The 17,708-nt window shown below is 42.4% G+C and overlaps 1 protein-coding gene across 1 annotated transcript in view; it reads left to right on the top strand.

The window, feature by feature from the left end:
• The window catches only part of ENOX1 (ecto-NOX disulfide-thiol exchanger 1), a 271,625-nt gene that overhangs the window by 130,696 nt on the left and 123,221 nt on the right, over positions 1-17,708 (top strand). The window contains exon 9 of the mRNA XM_006752974.2: positions 15,629-15,735. Coding sequence (XP_006753037.1) covers positions 15,629-15,735 — 107 coding nt within the window. The remainder of the gene's footprint in view (positions 1-15,628; positions 15,736-17,708) is intronic.

Below are 17,708 nucleotides of genomic sequence, written 5' to 3'. Positions count from 1 at the left end.
TGCTGAGCCCTTCAGAGCTACCTCCTACCTTGGAGTCTTTGCACATTTGTTCCCTCTGCCTGATGTGCTCTTCCCCCCACTCTTTGCATGCTTGAATCCTTCTCCTCCTTTAGGTCTGATCCACCCTTTTCTAGTAGGTTCACCATCACTGCATCTTACTAGGTCCCTTGGAGCATTTATCAAAATGAGTGATGATTTAGTGATATGTCTGCTTTTGATTATTTTAACAAGCATCACAAAAGAAATCCCATCACATGGGTAATGAGGTTTCAACATGCATGTGTAATCAAGCAAATCATAAAAAGAGCTAGCTAGCTATGTTTTCATTGGAAATTGCTATACTTTACCAGACACTTGCTAGCAGGCTAGGAAATATGAAGAGAGTTGGAGTGGAAGAGTCAACAACAAAAAATCATTTTTACATATTCCCAACTGTAACTAACTGTCCAACAACCTTCACATTTCCCATATCCTTATTACTATTTGGGAGATCACACTTAGCCCTGTAATTTGATTCTGGGAAATACTTCAGCAGCCAGCAGATATCAACAGAGATTACAGACATTCTAGCTGATCTTGACAGCCTCAATGCTGGCTGCGGGGTACACATCCCAGCCATGGAGTGCCTGAGCAGCCCTCCTGTGAGTCCTTAATAGTGAGCCTGAGCTGGAATGAAGCCTGTGAGATGGAACAGGAAGATTGCGTATCTCACTGAGCAACCTCAGGATGTTTCATTCTCTTCTGTGTGCTGTTATAAAGCTGGTTGCTCCCCAGATGCAAAGGGGAACCAAATCCTAGGATTCATCATAAAAATATTAGCAGTAACCTGGTAAACTCTAGGTAGATGCTCATTTCATTATCCTTTGAATTTTCAAATATATATTTGATTTCAGAGAGGAAGGGAGAGGGAGAGAGAGATAGAAACATCAATGACGAAAGAGAATCATTGATCAGCTGCTTTCGGGCATGTGTCCTTGACTGGAATTGAACCCAGGACCCATCAGTCTGCAGGCTGATGCTCTATCCACTGAGTCAAACCAGCTAGGGCAATCATCCTTTGAATTTTAAATATTTCTCATGTCATATCTGCTGGAGTTATGTTTATTTGTCTCAACCATATTTTTTGCTTCCTCCAGCTTGGTTCCATGTGGTAGAGTGACCTTGGTATCCGTGCCTAGAGTTGAGTTTAAAACAAGAACTGCTTTGTCCACAGTGATTTCCATACTGTATTTCCCCAAAACAGAACCAGTCATACTCCCATTTATCTGCATTGTATTCCTGGCAAACACCATAGGAATTGCACTTTGTCTTTCTCATTTAGAATTAGGTTAGGGTTTTTAAGCACCAAAATTCAGGAATGGCATCTCAGCTTTCTCCCTGGTGGTGGAAAAGCTCCCAAGCACTCTCTCCACATAAAGATCCCTAGTGTCAATGCTCTTCTCCATCAGAAAGCCAAGTGTCGGGAAATTGTTCTGAAGCGGTTTGGAAGGAGGTACTAGTATACTGATGAACCAGGTTATGACAGCAAGTGTGGCTGGCCTGGTGTCCTGAAGGGACAGCTCATGTAGCAATTCCCAGGAAATGTCAGGTACATTGCAAAGCTCCAGGCACAGTAAACAAGTGGGTCCCTATATAGATTTTTGCTTGAAATAGCCAATTAGTTGAGCATGAAAAGGGAATTTCACTGTTAGCCCATTAAGCTGAATTAGATGCCCCATTCTCCTTTCCTTGCTTCTCATATTTGTCCTTGCTTTCCTATTTAAGCAAGTGTCATTTGCTCAAAGAGGAAAAATCTAAGAGCCATTAATAATAACATAAATTTAAAAATGTGATTTACTTCATCAAAGCTCAGCAGTTACCTTCTAGCTGTGTTGGTGTTATGTTCCACCAACATTTGTTTAAGTTCTAACTTTTTTTCATATCTCTGGCCTTCACCACAGGATCAGCTATTAAATATAATCAAACAGGCGTTGTTTCCACCTGAGCTTTGGATTAGCACATCAAGGGGTAGCGACTGAACCCAACCAAGAGGTTGGGGGAGGATAGCCTCCATTCACTTCTGTTTGGGATCATTTTTTACTTCTGACCATGGATGTGCAGTTATCAAAGGTGTTAGATGAGGACATCATCTGTCCTGGAGTGGGGGTGTCTCTTCCTTTCTGGGCCAGCTGGGTAGCTCTCATTTGCTAGATATATAAGAAAGAGAAAAAAATTCCAGCTCATATGAATCATCTTATTCATATGCTATCGTATCCTTATATCGTCCTTGTCTCATGTTTATGTCATTTCTTAAACTGTCCATCAGCAGAAACTTCCCCACGTCTCCCAACTGAGAGATTGTTGGGTTTCGATCTTCTTTGCTTTTAAAAAAATGTATGTTTCTGACCCAAATTTCATAATGAGATTATTACATACCCTTTGTTACCCGTGGAATAAAACAGATCTCCAGTGGAAAGAGTCCCCCTGTTTTTGTGGATCTCATTTCTTAAGCAGAATTAAACCCATACAATTACCATACAAAGTACAACGTTGCAAATGAGTTTTAAAATTTCACAAAGACTAGAGATTATTAAAATATTCTTAAAACAACACCTAATTCAAATATGGCTTTTAATGACATTGTTTCTCTTTATTCTACAAAAAAATGTATGCTTCCTAGGAACTCCTCGTAGGCCTGCCCACTTTCAGTTTTTCAGTTATGAGCAAAGCTCATCATTTCAAAGCTCAGGGAGAAGCTGCTTATAAAGTTCAGGAAGCATGTACCACGGCATTCAATTATTAATATGCATGTCAAGATGATCAATTGTGCATGCCTTGTTACAACACACACATCTAATGAAAGCTTGAACACTCCGTGATATTCCCACTTTGGTACTTTGCCAACATGCTTCCTGGAGAGAAAGGAAAGAGAAGGAAGCAGAGTGCAAAAAAAAAGGCAAATGGGAAAGCAGATGGCAGTGGAAAGGGGTTTATTAATATTAATTTAAAAATACATGCCATAAACATAATGAACAGAATGAGAAGTAGAAATTGTAGAATGTCAGAGCTGGAGGAGACCTGCCGCACTCGTTGGCTCCAACCCCTTATTTTACAGAGATGGGAACTGAGGCTCAGGGAGCAGACATTCTAATCTGTGGGCAGATTAGAATCCAAGACTGTCGGCTCCTTGAACAGTTTGCTTTCTACTACCAGGTGTTTTTTCATGAAAAATGATCAGAAGCCTGGGGCAGGGGTGGGGACAGGGGTGGACTAGAAGGGTCAATGGGGGGAAAAAGGGAACATATGTAATACTTTCAATAATAAAGATTCTTTTAAAAAATCAAGTTGACATTTATCCAAATTAAAAAAAAGAAAAAGAAAAGAAAAATGATAAGAGGAGGATATTCTCCCTGTAAATAAATAGTTTCCAGGTGGAGGTGCAGAAGTGTGCTGGCATTACACTGCGATCAATACTGTTATCTGGTTAGAAAATGAAGTATTTGCCTAAATTAGAATATGTAGCCCCGACTGCTTTGGCTCAGTGGATAGAGCATCGGCCTGCAGACTCAAGGGTCCCAGTTTTGATTCTGGTCAAGGATATATACTCTAGAATATGTAGAATATACTTCAGTTGAGAATTTTACAGCAGTGCTATTACAGTACTGTTAATACTTTAACTAGAGGCCCAGTGCATGAAATACATGCACAGGAGGGGCAGGGTCCCTCAGCCCAGCCTGCACCCTCTCTCAATCCGGGATCCCTCTCGCAATATAGGACCACTGGCTCCTAACTGCTTTCCTGCCTGCCTGTCTGATCACCTCTAACCACTCACCTACCTGCCTGATCGCCCCTAACCACTCTGCAAGATTGCCCCTAACCACTCTGCCTGCCTGCCTGATCGCCCCTAACCACATCTGCCTTGGCCCCACTGCCGCAGTTTTATCCGGAAGGATGTCTGGAATGACATCCGAAAGGTCGTTCGGCTGTCTGGTCTAATTAGCATATTACACTTTTATTATTATAGATTTTAACCTGGAGATTGGGAAGGTTAGAACTATCATACAAATTTGTTTCATATATTTATCAGAGGAATTGGCATCAACTTCATCTTAGATCTTGAAAATAGCGAATAGTGGAAAGACTTGATTAGGCATGAAGAGATCCCGGTTCTAATCTCAGCTCCATCATCAATTAGCCAGGTGACTTTAGAAAAGTCTTTTAAGCTTCTTAGGTCTCCGTTTCCTCATCTCTGTAGAGAAAGGGTTTGACTAAACAGTCTCCTAAGTTTCATCACCACTCTGAAAATTCTACAGCCCTCATCCTATCAATGACTTCAACCCTTTAATATCTCTGAATATCTAAACACAAATATGGGCTAGGACCTAGCCATGATGGCAGATGCTCCGAACTGATCCCAGACCAGAAGCTCAGAGATTGCTCCACGCACATGTTCCGTTTCTGCCTTGCAGTGGAGGTTATGTCCGCTGACGGCACTGCGGATTTTCAGCCCCATTTCAATGCTGACAGCATGTGGGACAGCCCCTGGTGCCGCACACTGGCCAGAAGTCTTGTCAGAGACCACATCAAGCACTGACCATCCCCTCCGTCACATCCTCGTCTCTTTGCTTGACTAAAGTCATAAAAGCCTCAGGCGTTTGAATGAACGGTGGAATTCATCCACAAATATTTATTGGGTTCCTATTAGGTGTCAGGCAGTGCACCAAGCATGGCGGTGAAATGTGAGGGCTTTCTGATCTCCCATGTGCACCATGACCCCCTTCCTGGCAGGTTGCTGTCCTGCACCACATTTCTTCTGCCTAAAAAGCTCTTTCTGGAATTGCTTACTTCTTAGGAACATCTCAGCTGAACATTTTATTCCTGCCAGGGGAAATTTGGCTCCTCTGTCCCCACTGTGGAAAAAGAACTTTATGAATTGTTAAAATGCTTTCCCATGTCTGTGGTCATCATGACTATCATCCATTCATCCATGGGAAAAAAAGGCCTTAACTGTGTTAGCAGCTCGGCAGGTTTTCTATTTCTCCTCAAAAATCATACTGATAGCAATGTCCAAGTGCAGGAAGCATAATATTTATTAAAAATACCTCTTCTCTCACAGGGAATAGATGTCCAGAGAAAATAGTTTTTATGAAAACTTCCAAATCAAGGGTGAGCACAGCATTTCCTGTTGCACAGGGCACCAAAGCGGACAGCGGGGCATGCTGGGGGCCGGCCAGGGCTGCGTTGAGCCTTTTTGATATCTTTCCTTTCACTCTCACTGAAAATATAGAGCCAATGAACACCACTATTAACATTAACATTTGAACATTCTTTTACTGATACGTGCTGAGAGAAGCATAATCATTCAGGAAAGATATAACTTTGGAAGCTGAAGCTGGAAACCCTAACACCTTGGCATGGGCCTAGAGAAAAAGACACTGTATTGGGGAAGTGTGTGAGTGAGTAAGTGAGTGAGTGAGTGTGTGTGTGTGTGAGAGAGAGAGAGAGAGAGAGAGAGAGAGAGAGAGAGAGAGAGAGAGAGAGAGAGAGAGAGAGAGAGAGAGAGAGAGAGAGAGAGAGAGAGAGAGAGAGAGAGAGAGAGAGAGAGAGAGAGAGAGAGAGAGAGAGAGAGAGAGAGAGAGAGAGAGAGAGAGAGAGAGAGAGAGAGAGAGAGAGAGAGAGAGAGAGAGAGAGAGAGAGAGAGAGAGAGAGAGAGAGAGAGAGAGAGAGAGAGAGAGTGAGTATGTCTGTGAGTGAGTGTGTGAGTATGTCTGTGAGTGTGAAAGTGTGTGTGTGTGTGTGTGTGTGTACATATGCTAACACACTCTGGCTACTGGCGAGGGGTAGGGAGGGCTATGAGGAGATAGCCTCTGCACTGCTTTGGAAAGAATCCACACACAGGAAAATGTCACAAAGTGTTTTTAAAGCCAGGATGCTTTCATACTAGATCTGAGGGGAAGTGAGGTGTCAGTCCACTTACTTTAAGGCAGAACTGACATGCCCTTGGTTCTTTGTGCAGCTGAAACAGAGTACAGCTCAAACGAAAGAAGTCTGTGCCCAGAGAGGATGGTGAGAGGAGCCACAGATAAGGGACACGCTGCTTGAGTAGGGACACACCTTCTCTAGCAGGTGGTTGTGACCCTCAAAGCCAAAAACATTCACCTTCTTCCTTTGCAGAACGTTTGCTGACCCTGTTCTGCGGGGTCACAGAACTGGAAAGGACATTCAGGCTTATCCAGCCCGTCCCCAGTGTCCGAACGGGGAGCTTTCTTCAGGCCACACAGCTACTCAGAGGTGGAGTATGACTTGACCGACCCTGGCGTCCTGATTCTCTGCTCTCACAGGCAGGAGTGGGGTCCCGCCAGCATTCCCTGAGCCCCACCTCATTAGTTTCCTCTGCTGAGGCTTATTATTCAACAACAGTGATAAAAATAGGGCAGAGTGTATTTTAGATTAAAGTGTGTGCCCAGAGTCCTCAGTGCACGTTTGGAGAGGGATATATGCCCGTCCTTGCTCCATCATAACATGGAATGTTTGGCTTCTTGGCAGGCACAAACTTCCATTTCCCTTAAAGTTTCAGCCTCTCCTGCCTCCTTTGGCATTCTCCACAGCTCCCCTTCCGCACTCCTCGCACTGTGGCTCAGTCATGTTCAGGTTCTCCCATCCAGAAATGTACGTTCCTGTGAAGCCTTTTGTAAGCCCATAGGGCATGAAGTGAAGGCACAATTATCATTGATTCTTATAGAAAAATTTTGAGGGCTCCCAGACCCGCAAAATAACCTACTGAATCATACTAAATGCACTGAATTACATCCAGTTTTATGCTACGTGTAGCACTCTACGTGCTCCCTCAGGCTTTTCTTATTATACCTTAGGACACGTCTTGCTAAGGAACGCACACAATAAGCAAAATAAAGCACAGATGCTCGGACGCTGTTCAGAGCTCCGGGGGTTGATGCCAAGAGGCCGCGTGTGGCTCCCGAGAAGGAGCTTGGTGGGCACTGTGGATGCTGGTGGTGTGCCCTGCCTCCAGTGTCGGCTGCTGCAAAACCAATGCTGAACGTTGTTTTCACTTTTCTTCATAAAAGCAAAAATCCTATTCAGACTTCTCCCAGTTAGCAAAAACAGGTTCTGACGTTAGGGCTTTAATAAAAGTGAAGTGTCATAAAGCACACTTTCAAATAGCAGGGAATACTGTATATGGCTGTGTGTTCCCCTGCCCCACCCCCACCCGCAGGACTGCAGGGACCAGCAATGGTTTTGGATCTTTTTATCCCCAGCATCTAGTACAGTATCTGGCTCCTTAGGCTTCTCAGTGCACATAGACTTTGGCCTGTAGTATAAATGCATATGCAAATGGTACAGACTTACTGGATCTGCGGTTGCCAGAGACAGAGGGTGGGGGTGGGGGAAGGGATAATGTGGGCCAGAAGGTATAAACTTGCAATTATAAGATATGTAAGTCTCAGGGATGGAATGTACAGCATGGTGATTGTTGTTAATAATACTATCTTGCATATTTGAAAGTTGCTAAGAGTATATCTTAAAAGTTCTCATTACAATAAAAAAAAAATACTGTAACACTGCATAGTGATGAATGTTACCTAGGCTTTTAAAAAAATTTTGTTTGTTTGTTAATCCTTACCCGAGAATATTTTTTCCATTGCTATTTAGAGAGAGGGTGGAAGGAAGGGAGGGAGGGAGGGGAGAGAGAGAAAAAAAAAATCCATGTGAGAGAGATACATCAATTGGTTGCCTCCTACATGCACACAAACCAGTTTTGGGGATTGAACCTGCAACCCAGGTATGTGCCCTTGATGGGGAATTGAACCCACAACCCCTCAGTGCATGGGCTTACACTCTAACCACTCACCCACACCAGCCAGGGCTTTACTAGACTTTATGTGGTCATCATTTTGCAATATCTACATGTATCAAATCATGTTGTACACCTTAAACTTATACAGTGTTACATGTCAATTATATCTCAAGAAAACTGGAAAAATGTATTTTTAAAAAATAATCTACTAGAACCTACCCCTAGAGTTTCTTTGACCTATGAACCAGGAGGTCACGGTTCGATTCCCGGTCAGGGCTCAATCCCCAGTGGAAAGTGTGCAAGAAGCAGCCAATCCATGATTCTCTCTCATCATTCTATCTCCCTCTCCCTCTCCTTTCCTCTCTGACATTAATTAAAATATTTTTTTTATAAAAACAAAGGAGAATAAATGCCTAGAAACCCCTTCCCGCCAAATAATCACTCTTAGCAAGAAGTCAACTGCTGATAAAAGGGGGTCTGGTGAGTCTGTGGACTTATTTCTATGATTCCTAATGCACCTGCAAATGTGGGTAGCTCTGGTGCAGAGAGCTGGCTACCATGCAATTCATGCCTATTCTCATCTACCAGGAAGGCAAAAAATAAATATGCAATCACCAACTATTGACAAGGGGTAGGAAAATAATTTGAAAAACACTCAGTGGTCATAAAATCGGAGTGTAGTTTAGGTCTCAAAAATTAAAAATTCAGATATTCTCCTATCTATTCTTCCCACTGCTAAGAATTTCTTATAACATTTTTTTTATGTAAGAGGCTGGCCAGTGTTGCTCAGTGGCTGAGTGTTGACATATGAATCAGGAAGTCATAGTTTGATTCCCTGTCAGGACACATGCCCAGGTTTTGGGTTCAATCCCCAGTAGGGGGTGTACAGAAGGCAGCCAGTCAATGATTCTCTCTCATCATTAATGTTTCTATCTCTCTCTCCCTCTCCCTTTTTCTCTGATATCAATTAAAAAATACATATTTTTTAAAAAATATGTAAGAATGTCAGGAGATCTGTCTGAGGATGTTCACTGCAGTCTTGTTAATGTACATATGGATAGATTTTCATGATATATGAAGTGAAAAAAGCAAGGTGCAGCACAGTATATATCATATTAGCACTTTTGTGTAATTGAAAAAAGAGGTTACACATAGGAAACTATGCACAGTGTATGCTCCCTGCATACCATTTTCTCTGCGTGGGTGTGCTAGAATCTGTACATTACCTTTAAAGAGAAAAATGGGGAGGGGCACTCAGGATGGGAAAGTAGACTTTGCTTTTCATTTTATTACTTTTTTCTTATATATGTGTGTTACTTTAATTACTCCATAAGGATAATCTAGGCAGGGGGATTTATTGAATTTTAAAAGCCTAATAAAGGTAGTATATTGTAAAAAAAAAAAAAAACAACAACAACAAAAAAAAAAACTATAAATTGGTAATATTCTCATAGATTTCTGTTTTGTCACTTTACAAAATATTTTAATATATACATTCATAAGGGGGTCTACAATTCCCTGAAATGTACTGGAATATATACAGAGTTTAAAAAGTCACTTAATTTATTTGAACAACATGACCATTTCCGGCTTGCTTGATAGTGGCAAAAACATCCTATTCTCTTTTCTTATAATGTGATCAGCATGTTTTTATTTCCCCATCCCATTCCCCAGAAGAACCAAATCTCTGTTCTCACAGAGTCAGGACTTCAGAAATGCCTGCTGCTGGCCTCGGGGGTGAGGCGGCTGTAATGGAGTCACGGTGTCACGCAATGCTCTTTTTACTCATCTCTGGACAAAACCCCAGAATGTCCTTTTTCCTCCTCAACTTGAAATTCCAGTCAATGCCTCCTTAATATATGGGTTTGACCATATTAATTTTCTGTCTCCTGGGCTTCCCGCCAGACAGACGGGCGGGCTCCTCGGAGCTCAGGATGCAGAGCCTGCCTGAGTGAGTGAGCAGAAATCTCCCCGGGATCTCTCCTAGCAACTTCCTCTTAACCATGTCCCTGTCGTGTTTGATGCTAACTGCTCCTCCCTCTGGCTTCGTCTTGCTCCTCTGGGCGTCCTGAGAGCCCAAATCACTTACTACATTCCTTCCATTATAATTATTCATTCCGGGGCCAAGGCTCACAGTCCTACCCAGCTCTGAGTATTTAAAAACAGCAATAACAAGCTAGGGTGGCAGAGATCTCCTATTTCATTTGTTATATGCCTTTGAAAATTTCCTATGAGCTGCTCAGAAAGGATTTGAAAAAATGTTATCCCTTAAAGGAAAATGAAATTTCCTCTGAACCCTACAGACTTAAGGCTCTATCATGAGCCCGGATAGCATTAAAACCAAAAATTAAGCCCGGAGATCTGTTCCAGGTGCACTGTTGAGGCAGGCCTGCTGCTGGTGAGGACTTAATCAGTTTCTCCAGATATTTGGGACACTAAGTGGATTTAAGGCTCTTTCACAGCTGTTTAGCTGGAACAAAAAATGCAGGAGGTGCAGGAACTATGAGAAGGAATGCAGCAGGGAGGACATGAGGTAGAAAGGACCCTGTTTGTGTTCACTGGCAGAACCTAACCTTTCTCTTCCGCAGCTTCCCATGCTTTTCTGTCCAGAGCTCAAAGTTCAAGAGGGCTGCCCAGAAATCTGAGGTTTTGAAATACTGTGAAACTTGTCTAAATTATCCTGTTTCTGGGTAAATGGGTGTCCTGTCCTAAGCTGTCCTTCCCTAAGAAGACTGAAGACAACTTCTTCTCAAGATCATTTATAAAGTCCTCTTTCAAGTCAGGACTATGCTCTGAACCCAGTAGATGTCCAAGCATTTGGGGGAAAGTACTGAAAGGGGTGTTAAATTGCTTGATCTTATGGATTATTTTTTGAAATTTTGAAAACTATACACATATATGTGTGTATGTTATATGTGTGCATGTGGGTATACATGTTTCTTCACTTACACATGTATGAGATAGTCAATAATCAACCCCTAGTAGAATGTTACACTTATCAAACAAGGAGCCATTAGCCTGAGGTAGCTCTAAGGCTGTGGTGGCCTATGTAAGCAAACCAAAATCTAAGCCTGTCCAGTGCCTTAAGGTTGAAACCTAAAGGACTTTAAGCTATGGCCAATCAAGAATTTCCTTCCTTTCCTTCTGCCTTTTCTCTGTTAAAGCCTCTCCCCAGCTCCTGTCACTGGAGCTTTCCTAATCACTTCCAGTTTGACACTGCCAAATTTGAATCGATTTTTGCTCAAATAAACTCTTTAAATTTTCAATGTGACCCAGCTTATCTTATAACAAAAGATTTACAAAGAGTGGCGACCAACTTCATCACAGCTCTGTTTATCCTTCCCTTCTGTTCATTGATACCTGCTGGATATGTATGGGAGTCTATATTATGACATCTAAGACTGACATTCAAGCATATTTCTGAAAAGTCAGGTAATTTTTTTATGCTCTTCAAACAACCTAATTTGGGCTAAACACATCAAACATAGAATTAGGGAAGAAAGATTTGCAAAGTATAAAGAATAAAATTAAATTTTCTGACTGATAACTCTTTCTGTTACTCTTCCTCATGCTTCCAGAATGTTTAAGTATACTAACTGATATAGGCTCCTGTGGGCCTTCAGCCATCGCTTTAGATCACTAGAGATGGCAAAGGCACTGGTGGGGGTGGATATGGATTCGTTCTGCTTGCATCACAACAACATCCTGTCTACTAATCTCTTCTCTGGGCTTCTAAGTAGAGTTTTAAATATGCCATTTAGTTAATAAGTGCTTTTAGCTTCATCGTATATGGAATGAGCAGTAAGAATTATACTGGAGAAGTAGTGTGTGGTAGTCAAATTTATGGACATGTTTTTGGTGTTCTCTGCTAGAGCTAGTGAAGAGTGTATGGTCTTTACCTGTGACATCAGTTGTAATGTTCACCCCATTTATGGTCTTTAAAATATGCTGTCTTTTGAGTCACATTCATTAGGGTGGAGGCTCTGAGGTGGTTTTTCTCTAATGATGATGAATTTATGCTGATCAAGAACTCTTTCTGGGTCCTTTTGAGTGCCCAAGAGCTGTTATTTGCAAGACAAAAGTAAACTGGGCCATAGAAATACTGTGAAACTATTTTTTAAACCTAAGTTGAATTACAGTTTTTGTTCTTTGGTGTGTTTTTTTTATTTGTTACTGTGGGGGGAGGAGGAAGTGTAAAAATTAATAAGAAGTATAAACTTAATCACATTTAGTTTTGCTTTTAATTAATTCCCGTATTGGAAAGAATACAATTACATGAAATCGAGATATGCCCAGACAATTTAAGACATCATATCTCTTTGAATTCTGACTTCTTTCTGGACCCGCAGTATATTCAGGTCCATTTGAATGACCTTCAGGCCTCTCAAATTCAGCATGTCCAAGAGCAAATTCTTTATCTTCTTCTCAGACCTCCACCTGTGCTCATCCTCTGGGGCTATTATGTACTTCCCAAGCTTGAGTCCCTCTTTTCCTCCCTCACAGCATGTCAGTCACACTGTGTCCTATATCTTGCCCTGTCAAATGACTGCTTGCTTCTCCCTCCACTCCAGAGCTCCACCTTCATTCAAGCCTTCCTCATTTCTGCCACACAAATCCTACTCAGATCTGCCTTCTCTGGCCAGCATATAAAATACACAATATGGTTTGGTATACATGGTCCTTATTTATTCTCAGCCAGCATTAGCCCCATCCCTGCCACCTATTTTCACACAAAGTCCTTTCATATTTCATGCCAGCCTTTAACTGGCAGCCCTGCCGTCTCAACTGAGCAGGTTCTGATTCACTATTTAAGACTTGGCAAAAATATGGTTTTCTTTGGGTGTGTTTCCCTGACTCCACCTACTGAGTTAGTTACTGTGTCCCCATAGGTGTCATCCATACCTCTCTTGCAAAAGGTAATTATCTGCTTTTTCCCCAGATGAGATTTCTCTGTAATCTCATCAAGGGCAAGGACATGTCTTAATCATATATTTCCAGCAATCAGTCAAGTGCCTCGTAACCAGTAGGATCTCAGATGTTTGCTGAATGAATGAATTGAACTTATGGCCCAGAATATGTTAATAGCATGGTGTGAGCAACAGAGGCACTTAACCTGAAACAGGAAATATCTGAAACACGACTTGAGTAAACATTCGGGGATCTAGTTTTAACCTTGAACATGTGCAGTTTTGGTCATTAGGTCTTTCTTCTAAGTGCTTTCCCTTCTGTACACCTCCAAGCGCATTGCTAGTCTCTCTTAGCTTCCCTCCTCTCTACACACACATAAACATAGGAACACACAATTTTCTCTCTAGTGGCATCACCTTTATTAACAGCCTTCTCTGGTTGATGGCAGAATTTTGGCCATCACAACCCAAATTCTCAGCCTCAACCCTTACTGTGCCTTCCCCTCAGGTCTGTGTCAGACACCACAGTTCTTATTCTTCTGACTCCAATCAAAGAGTTCTGCTATTAAAAGCAATGGAACCAATTCTCTTTAAAAATCTCACAATCAATCCTAGCTGGATTGGCTCAATGGATAGAGCATCGGCCTGTGGACTGAAGGGTCCCTGGTTTGATTCTGGCCAAGGGCACATGCCCAGGTTGCAGGCTTGATTCCCAATGGGGGGCGTGCAGGAGGCAACTGATCAATGATTCTCATCATCGATGTTTCTACTCTCTCTCCCTCTCCTTTCCTCTCTGAAAATCAATAAAAATATATTTTTAAAACATCATCAGCTTCTGAACAGTCCCTTCTGACCAAAGAATCTTAAAAACATTTTTTTAAATATATTTTATTGATTTTTTACAGAGAGGAAGGGAGAGAGATAGAGTTAGAAACATCAATGAGAGAGAAACATCGATCAGCTGCCTCCCGCACATCCCCCACTGGGGTTGTGCCCACAACCCAGGTACATGCCCTTGACCGGAATCGGACCCGGGACCTCTCAGTCCGCAGGCTGACGCTCTATCCACTGAGCCAAACCGGTTTTGGCTTAAAACAATTTTTCAAAAATCTCACAATCACTACCATCTCTGTCCCTGCCAGATAATCTCATCTGAGGGTTTTAACATGACAGTTTGGGGTGACTACTCTATGTTGCCCTTGCAAAGGCAGCTTGAAGTCCCCCGTGAACCCAACCTGCATGCAGACAGAACAGCAGGAACCCCAGGCAGTGAGCTGCAGCATTCTCCTCTGCCAGCGATGCTGCCGGACACCAGCCCTGGGCTTAGGTGGTCAGCTGAAAGGCAACCCTCAGAGCAGCTCAGCCTGGCTAGCCTGGCAGCTTTACTTCCTCCGGGTGAGCTGAGGAGAGGGAAGCCCCTGGCACTCAAGAAGAGTGTGAGATAAGCTGATGGCAAATCCTCCTGTTAAAATAAGTGCAATAAGTTCATGGTATGACATGATGATAAAGTTTGATAGATAGGAAAGTTTGGATTTGGAATTCTCTTGAGGTGGAAAACAGTGAACATAAATGCCCCCGTGAAAACTACCCATAGGTCGGGAAGTAGCTGCTTATTAGCATGAGAAGATATTTACAGTGTGGGAAGTGAATGGAATCTGCTTGCTTCCTAAGCTCCGTCAGGCACTTGTTTATTTTGTGCGCTGATTTTTAAAATTGTGGCACCAGGTGTTGTTCTGTGTAGATTATCCTATTGCTCTTTGACATTCTTTGGACACCTGGAAGATTTGGAAGAGCTTTGATGTCCTTTTTTATAATAGAGCCTTGGCAATCACATAAGAAAAAAAAATGTGTTTGATAGAGTGTTAGCATCTATGAGAAGCTAATTTTAACTATCCCTTCCTAACTTAATATTTAAAAGTTTATGTTTAATCATATGCTGAATTCAGTGCTATAATTTCCTTGATCTCATGCCTACTAAATCAATAACTGTTTAAGCAAGACTGAATCTGCAATTGCTTGGCCCCACCTGTGACATCCACTATTAAGAGCCCATCCCTTTCTCTGCATGGCTTTGTTCACAACCCCTCGGCATTTATTATTCCAATAACACTGCCTGCAAGCCACGGAAGTTCTAAATGAGGTCCAAGTGATAGAGTTGGAACTTCAAGGGGTTTGGGAGCTGAGGGAGGGGAGCCTGAAGAAAGTGAAAAATGGAATAACAGAGAATGGTATGTGGTCGTGATGAACTGTGGAGGGTGTGAACGTAAGGTCTGCATGGCAGAGCTGCTGGTTGGGCAAGCCTTGATCTCTCTTCCCTGCCCAAGGGCTGGTGGGCTGGCTGCATTGGTTGCAACAGGGGAAGAAAAAGGATCCAAGGAGTAAAAATGGCCCTGAGATTGAGGGGAGATGTGACACAGCTACTCATGGCCCCAACTTAGAACTTGGACCCAGTAATGTCTTCAGTGAGCTTCATCTGACTCCTTCAGATAAAGACCAAAAGAGAAAAAGATATATGTTTGGCTCTTCCTCATCCAGCCACTCTACCCCAACTTCATGTCTAAGCCCCCAACCAAGGTATTACATTGTCTATCTATCTGTACCTGTATGCCAACACCAGTGCCCATGCAGTCTGTACATATACCAAATCCATTTGTAAACAAGGTAAAGAATGCATGGAAACCAGTCTCCCCGGACTCTCCCCAGTCATACTTAGAATTTGCTTTAACCTAAGGTTATGGAGACAGACTTGAAGGGAGACATCCCAACCTTGCTAAAATGTAAGTACAAAAGGCACAAATTGGATGGATATTGATGATGTTATTTCTACTGTGACATCATCCATAGACTCCTAGTGTCTTTGCTTTGCTTCCCTATAGTGATCACAACATAAATTACTTGTCTTGTTTGACTTCCTTGTTCACCAAAGTTGAGCAGATTGTGGCCGTTTTCAACGCTTCTACCAGACAAAAAGCTTGGGACCATTTCTCGAAAGCTCAGCGCAAGAACATAGACATTTGGCGAAAACATTCTGAGGTTGGTGATTTTATTATTACTTTTTAAACACCATCACACAGCTGGATTGGCAGAGAATAGTGTGGCTGCAGTCATTACGGTTTTTGTTAGAGTGGGCAGTCATCTTGCCGTTGTCCTGTCTCATTGTCACCCAAATCCAGCTCAGATTTGTTCCTTACCCAGCAAAGAGCTGACTTCCTGCTTGGAGGACAGAGAGCTCTTCTCCCCTGCAGTGGGAGAGCAGAAAGTCTTCCATTCATAGCCAAGAGCTCAGAAATAAACCAAGCCACTTTGCCTGATGATTATGAAATGAAGTGCAAAGTAAAACAGAAAACCAGTTTTTAATAAATACGGAGTTTTTGTCGCTGTTCTGCTACGTGATGAGGACAGTTTGTTCTTTGGTCTAGAAATGGCAGATATGCCTCTCATGCACGCTTTCTCATCATGAGCCATGCCTTAGTCCCTGTGCTAGCCAGCAGGTTAAACCACACCTCTCCCAGCGCAAACTTCCCCAGGGGAGGGAGCGGCCAGGCTAGCCACATCTGCCCTCTGCATCAATGCATGTGTGAATGTGAGTATTCACCCCCAAGGGAAGAGTCCAGAACTTGACCTTCTTTGACACCTAGAAGGGCCAAAATGTGTCATTAGTCATTGGTCGTCCGGCTGTTATTTTTAACTCCACAGTGTAGTGTACGCTTTGAACCTGTACTTTAACAGTAAGTATACTGTCTTTGTTTGCTTATTCTTTCTTTTTTTAACGAGAGAATGTTTTTCATGTGGATGTCTCTCCATCTCTAGCATGTTGATATCAGAGTTCTCTAAATGATATTCCCCTTTCAAAATCCAAAACTTATAGAAGGTAAGGTTTATTTATTTAATGATTTTGGCTCCCACTTGTAAAATAAGTGTTTTATATAGAGTTTGAAGAACCACAAAGTACTGTGATATCAATCATTTGGGTAGCATTTTAAGTGCCCATTAACTAATGCTAAATTACAGCTGAATACCAATGGCACTAGATATAATATCCACATGAATAGCAAATGAATCCTTTATTATCACTGTTATTATGGTGAATGCCGATGACTTCACAATAATGGGACACTTAAAGTGCTAGTGCAATTTATTGTTAAGAAGGACATTTTTTATTTTGTTCACAAATGCCTAAAAAGGTGGATGGTGAGTGATGCAGTTCTGTTCCTCTGTTCAGGATTGTGAGTAAGGAGAAGGTGGGGTTTCTCTTTAACTTTCCAGGGGCCAGAAAAAAACAAAGGGTGCTTCCCTACTGCTCCCCCAGACACTGAATCGAGACCCCAGTACCCCAGTTAAGGTTGATTTTCTGGAGGAAAGAGCCCTAGTTTATGATGAAATATACAAATTGAGGGTTATGAAACGCAGATCAGAATCCATGAACTATGATTCAGATTTGGGAACAATATATGAATTGCTTATTTTTTTCCTTCATGTAAAAACTAAACATGATTACAAGAAATATTAAGAGAAAGGCAAGTGGCATGATGCTGAATAAACCTGTGCATAGAAAGGCTAGCATTAATAGTGAGTGTCAGCAAATATCGGCTACTGATTTAGTTCACACTTTCTGCCACATCTGGTCCCCTCTCCTGGTGTCCCCCGCGCTGGGGCCAGGGCTGCCTCTCCATCGTGGAGCAGGACACACAAGGCTCCAGCTTTGTTCCAGGGAAGCCTGCTCGCCTTGCTCCCTGCTGAGGGGTAGAAAGGATGCTGTCCTGACGTTGTGCCTGCGAAGGGCCTTTATGGCTCCCTGCCACTCCCACCAGCTCTATGGATGTCCCAGGAAATAGGATTCTAAATTACCTTTGATTTTCTCTCCGACGTGTCGCTTAATTGATTAAGTACCAGTTGGTAATTTTACATTGTGGATGATTTCTCAGTTGCACATACGCTTGATAATTGGCTTGATTTTTCCGCGTTCCCATGTACAGCATCTGTTAATTATCTGCAACACCTTTGCA

The sequence above is a fragment of the Myotis davidii genome, unplaced genomic scaffold (assembly GCF_000327345.1).
Source record: "Myotis davidii unplaced genomic scaffold, ASM32734v1 scaffold70, whole genome shotgun sequence".
NCBI classification, from domain to species: Eukaryota; Metazoa; Chordata; class Mammalia; order Chiroptera; family Vespertilionidae; genus Myotis; species Myotis davidii.
This window is presented reverse-complemented; position numbering and strand designations above follow the sequence as displayed.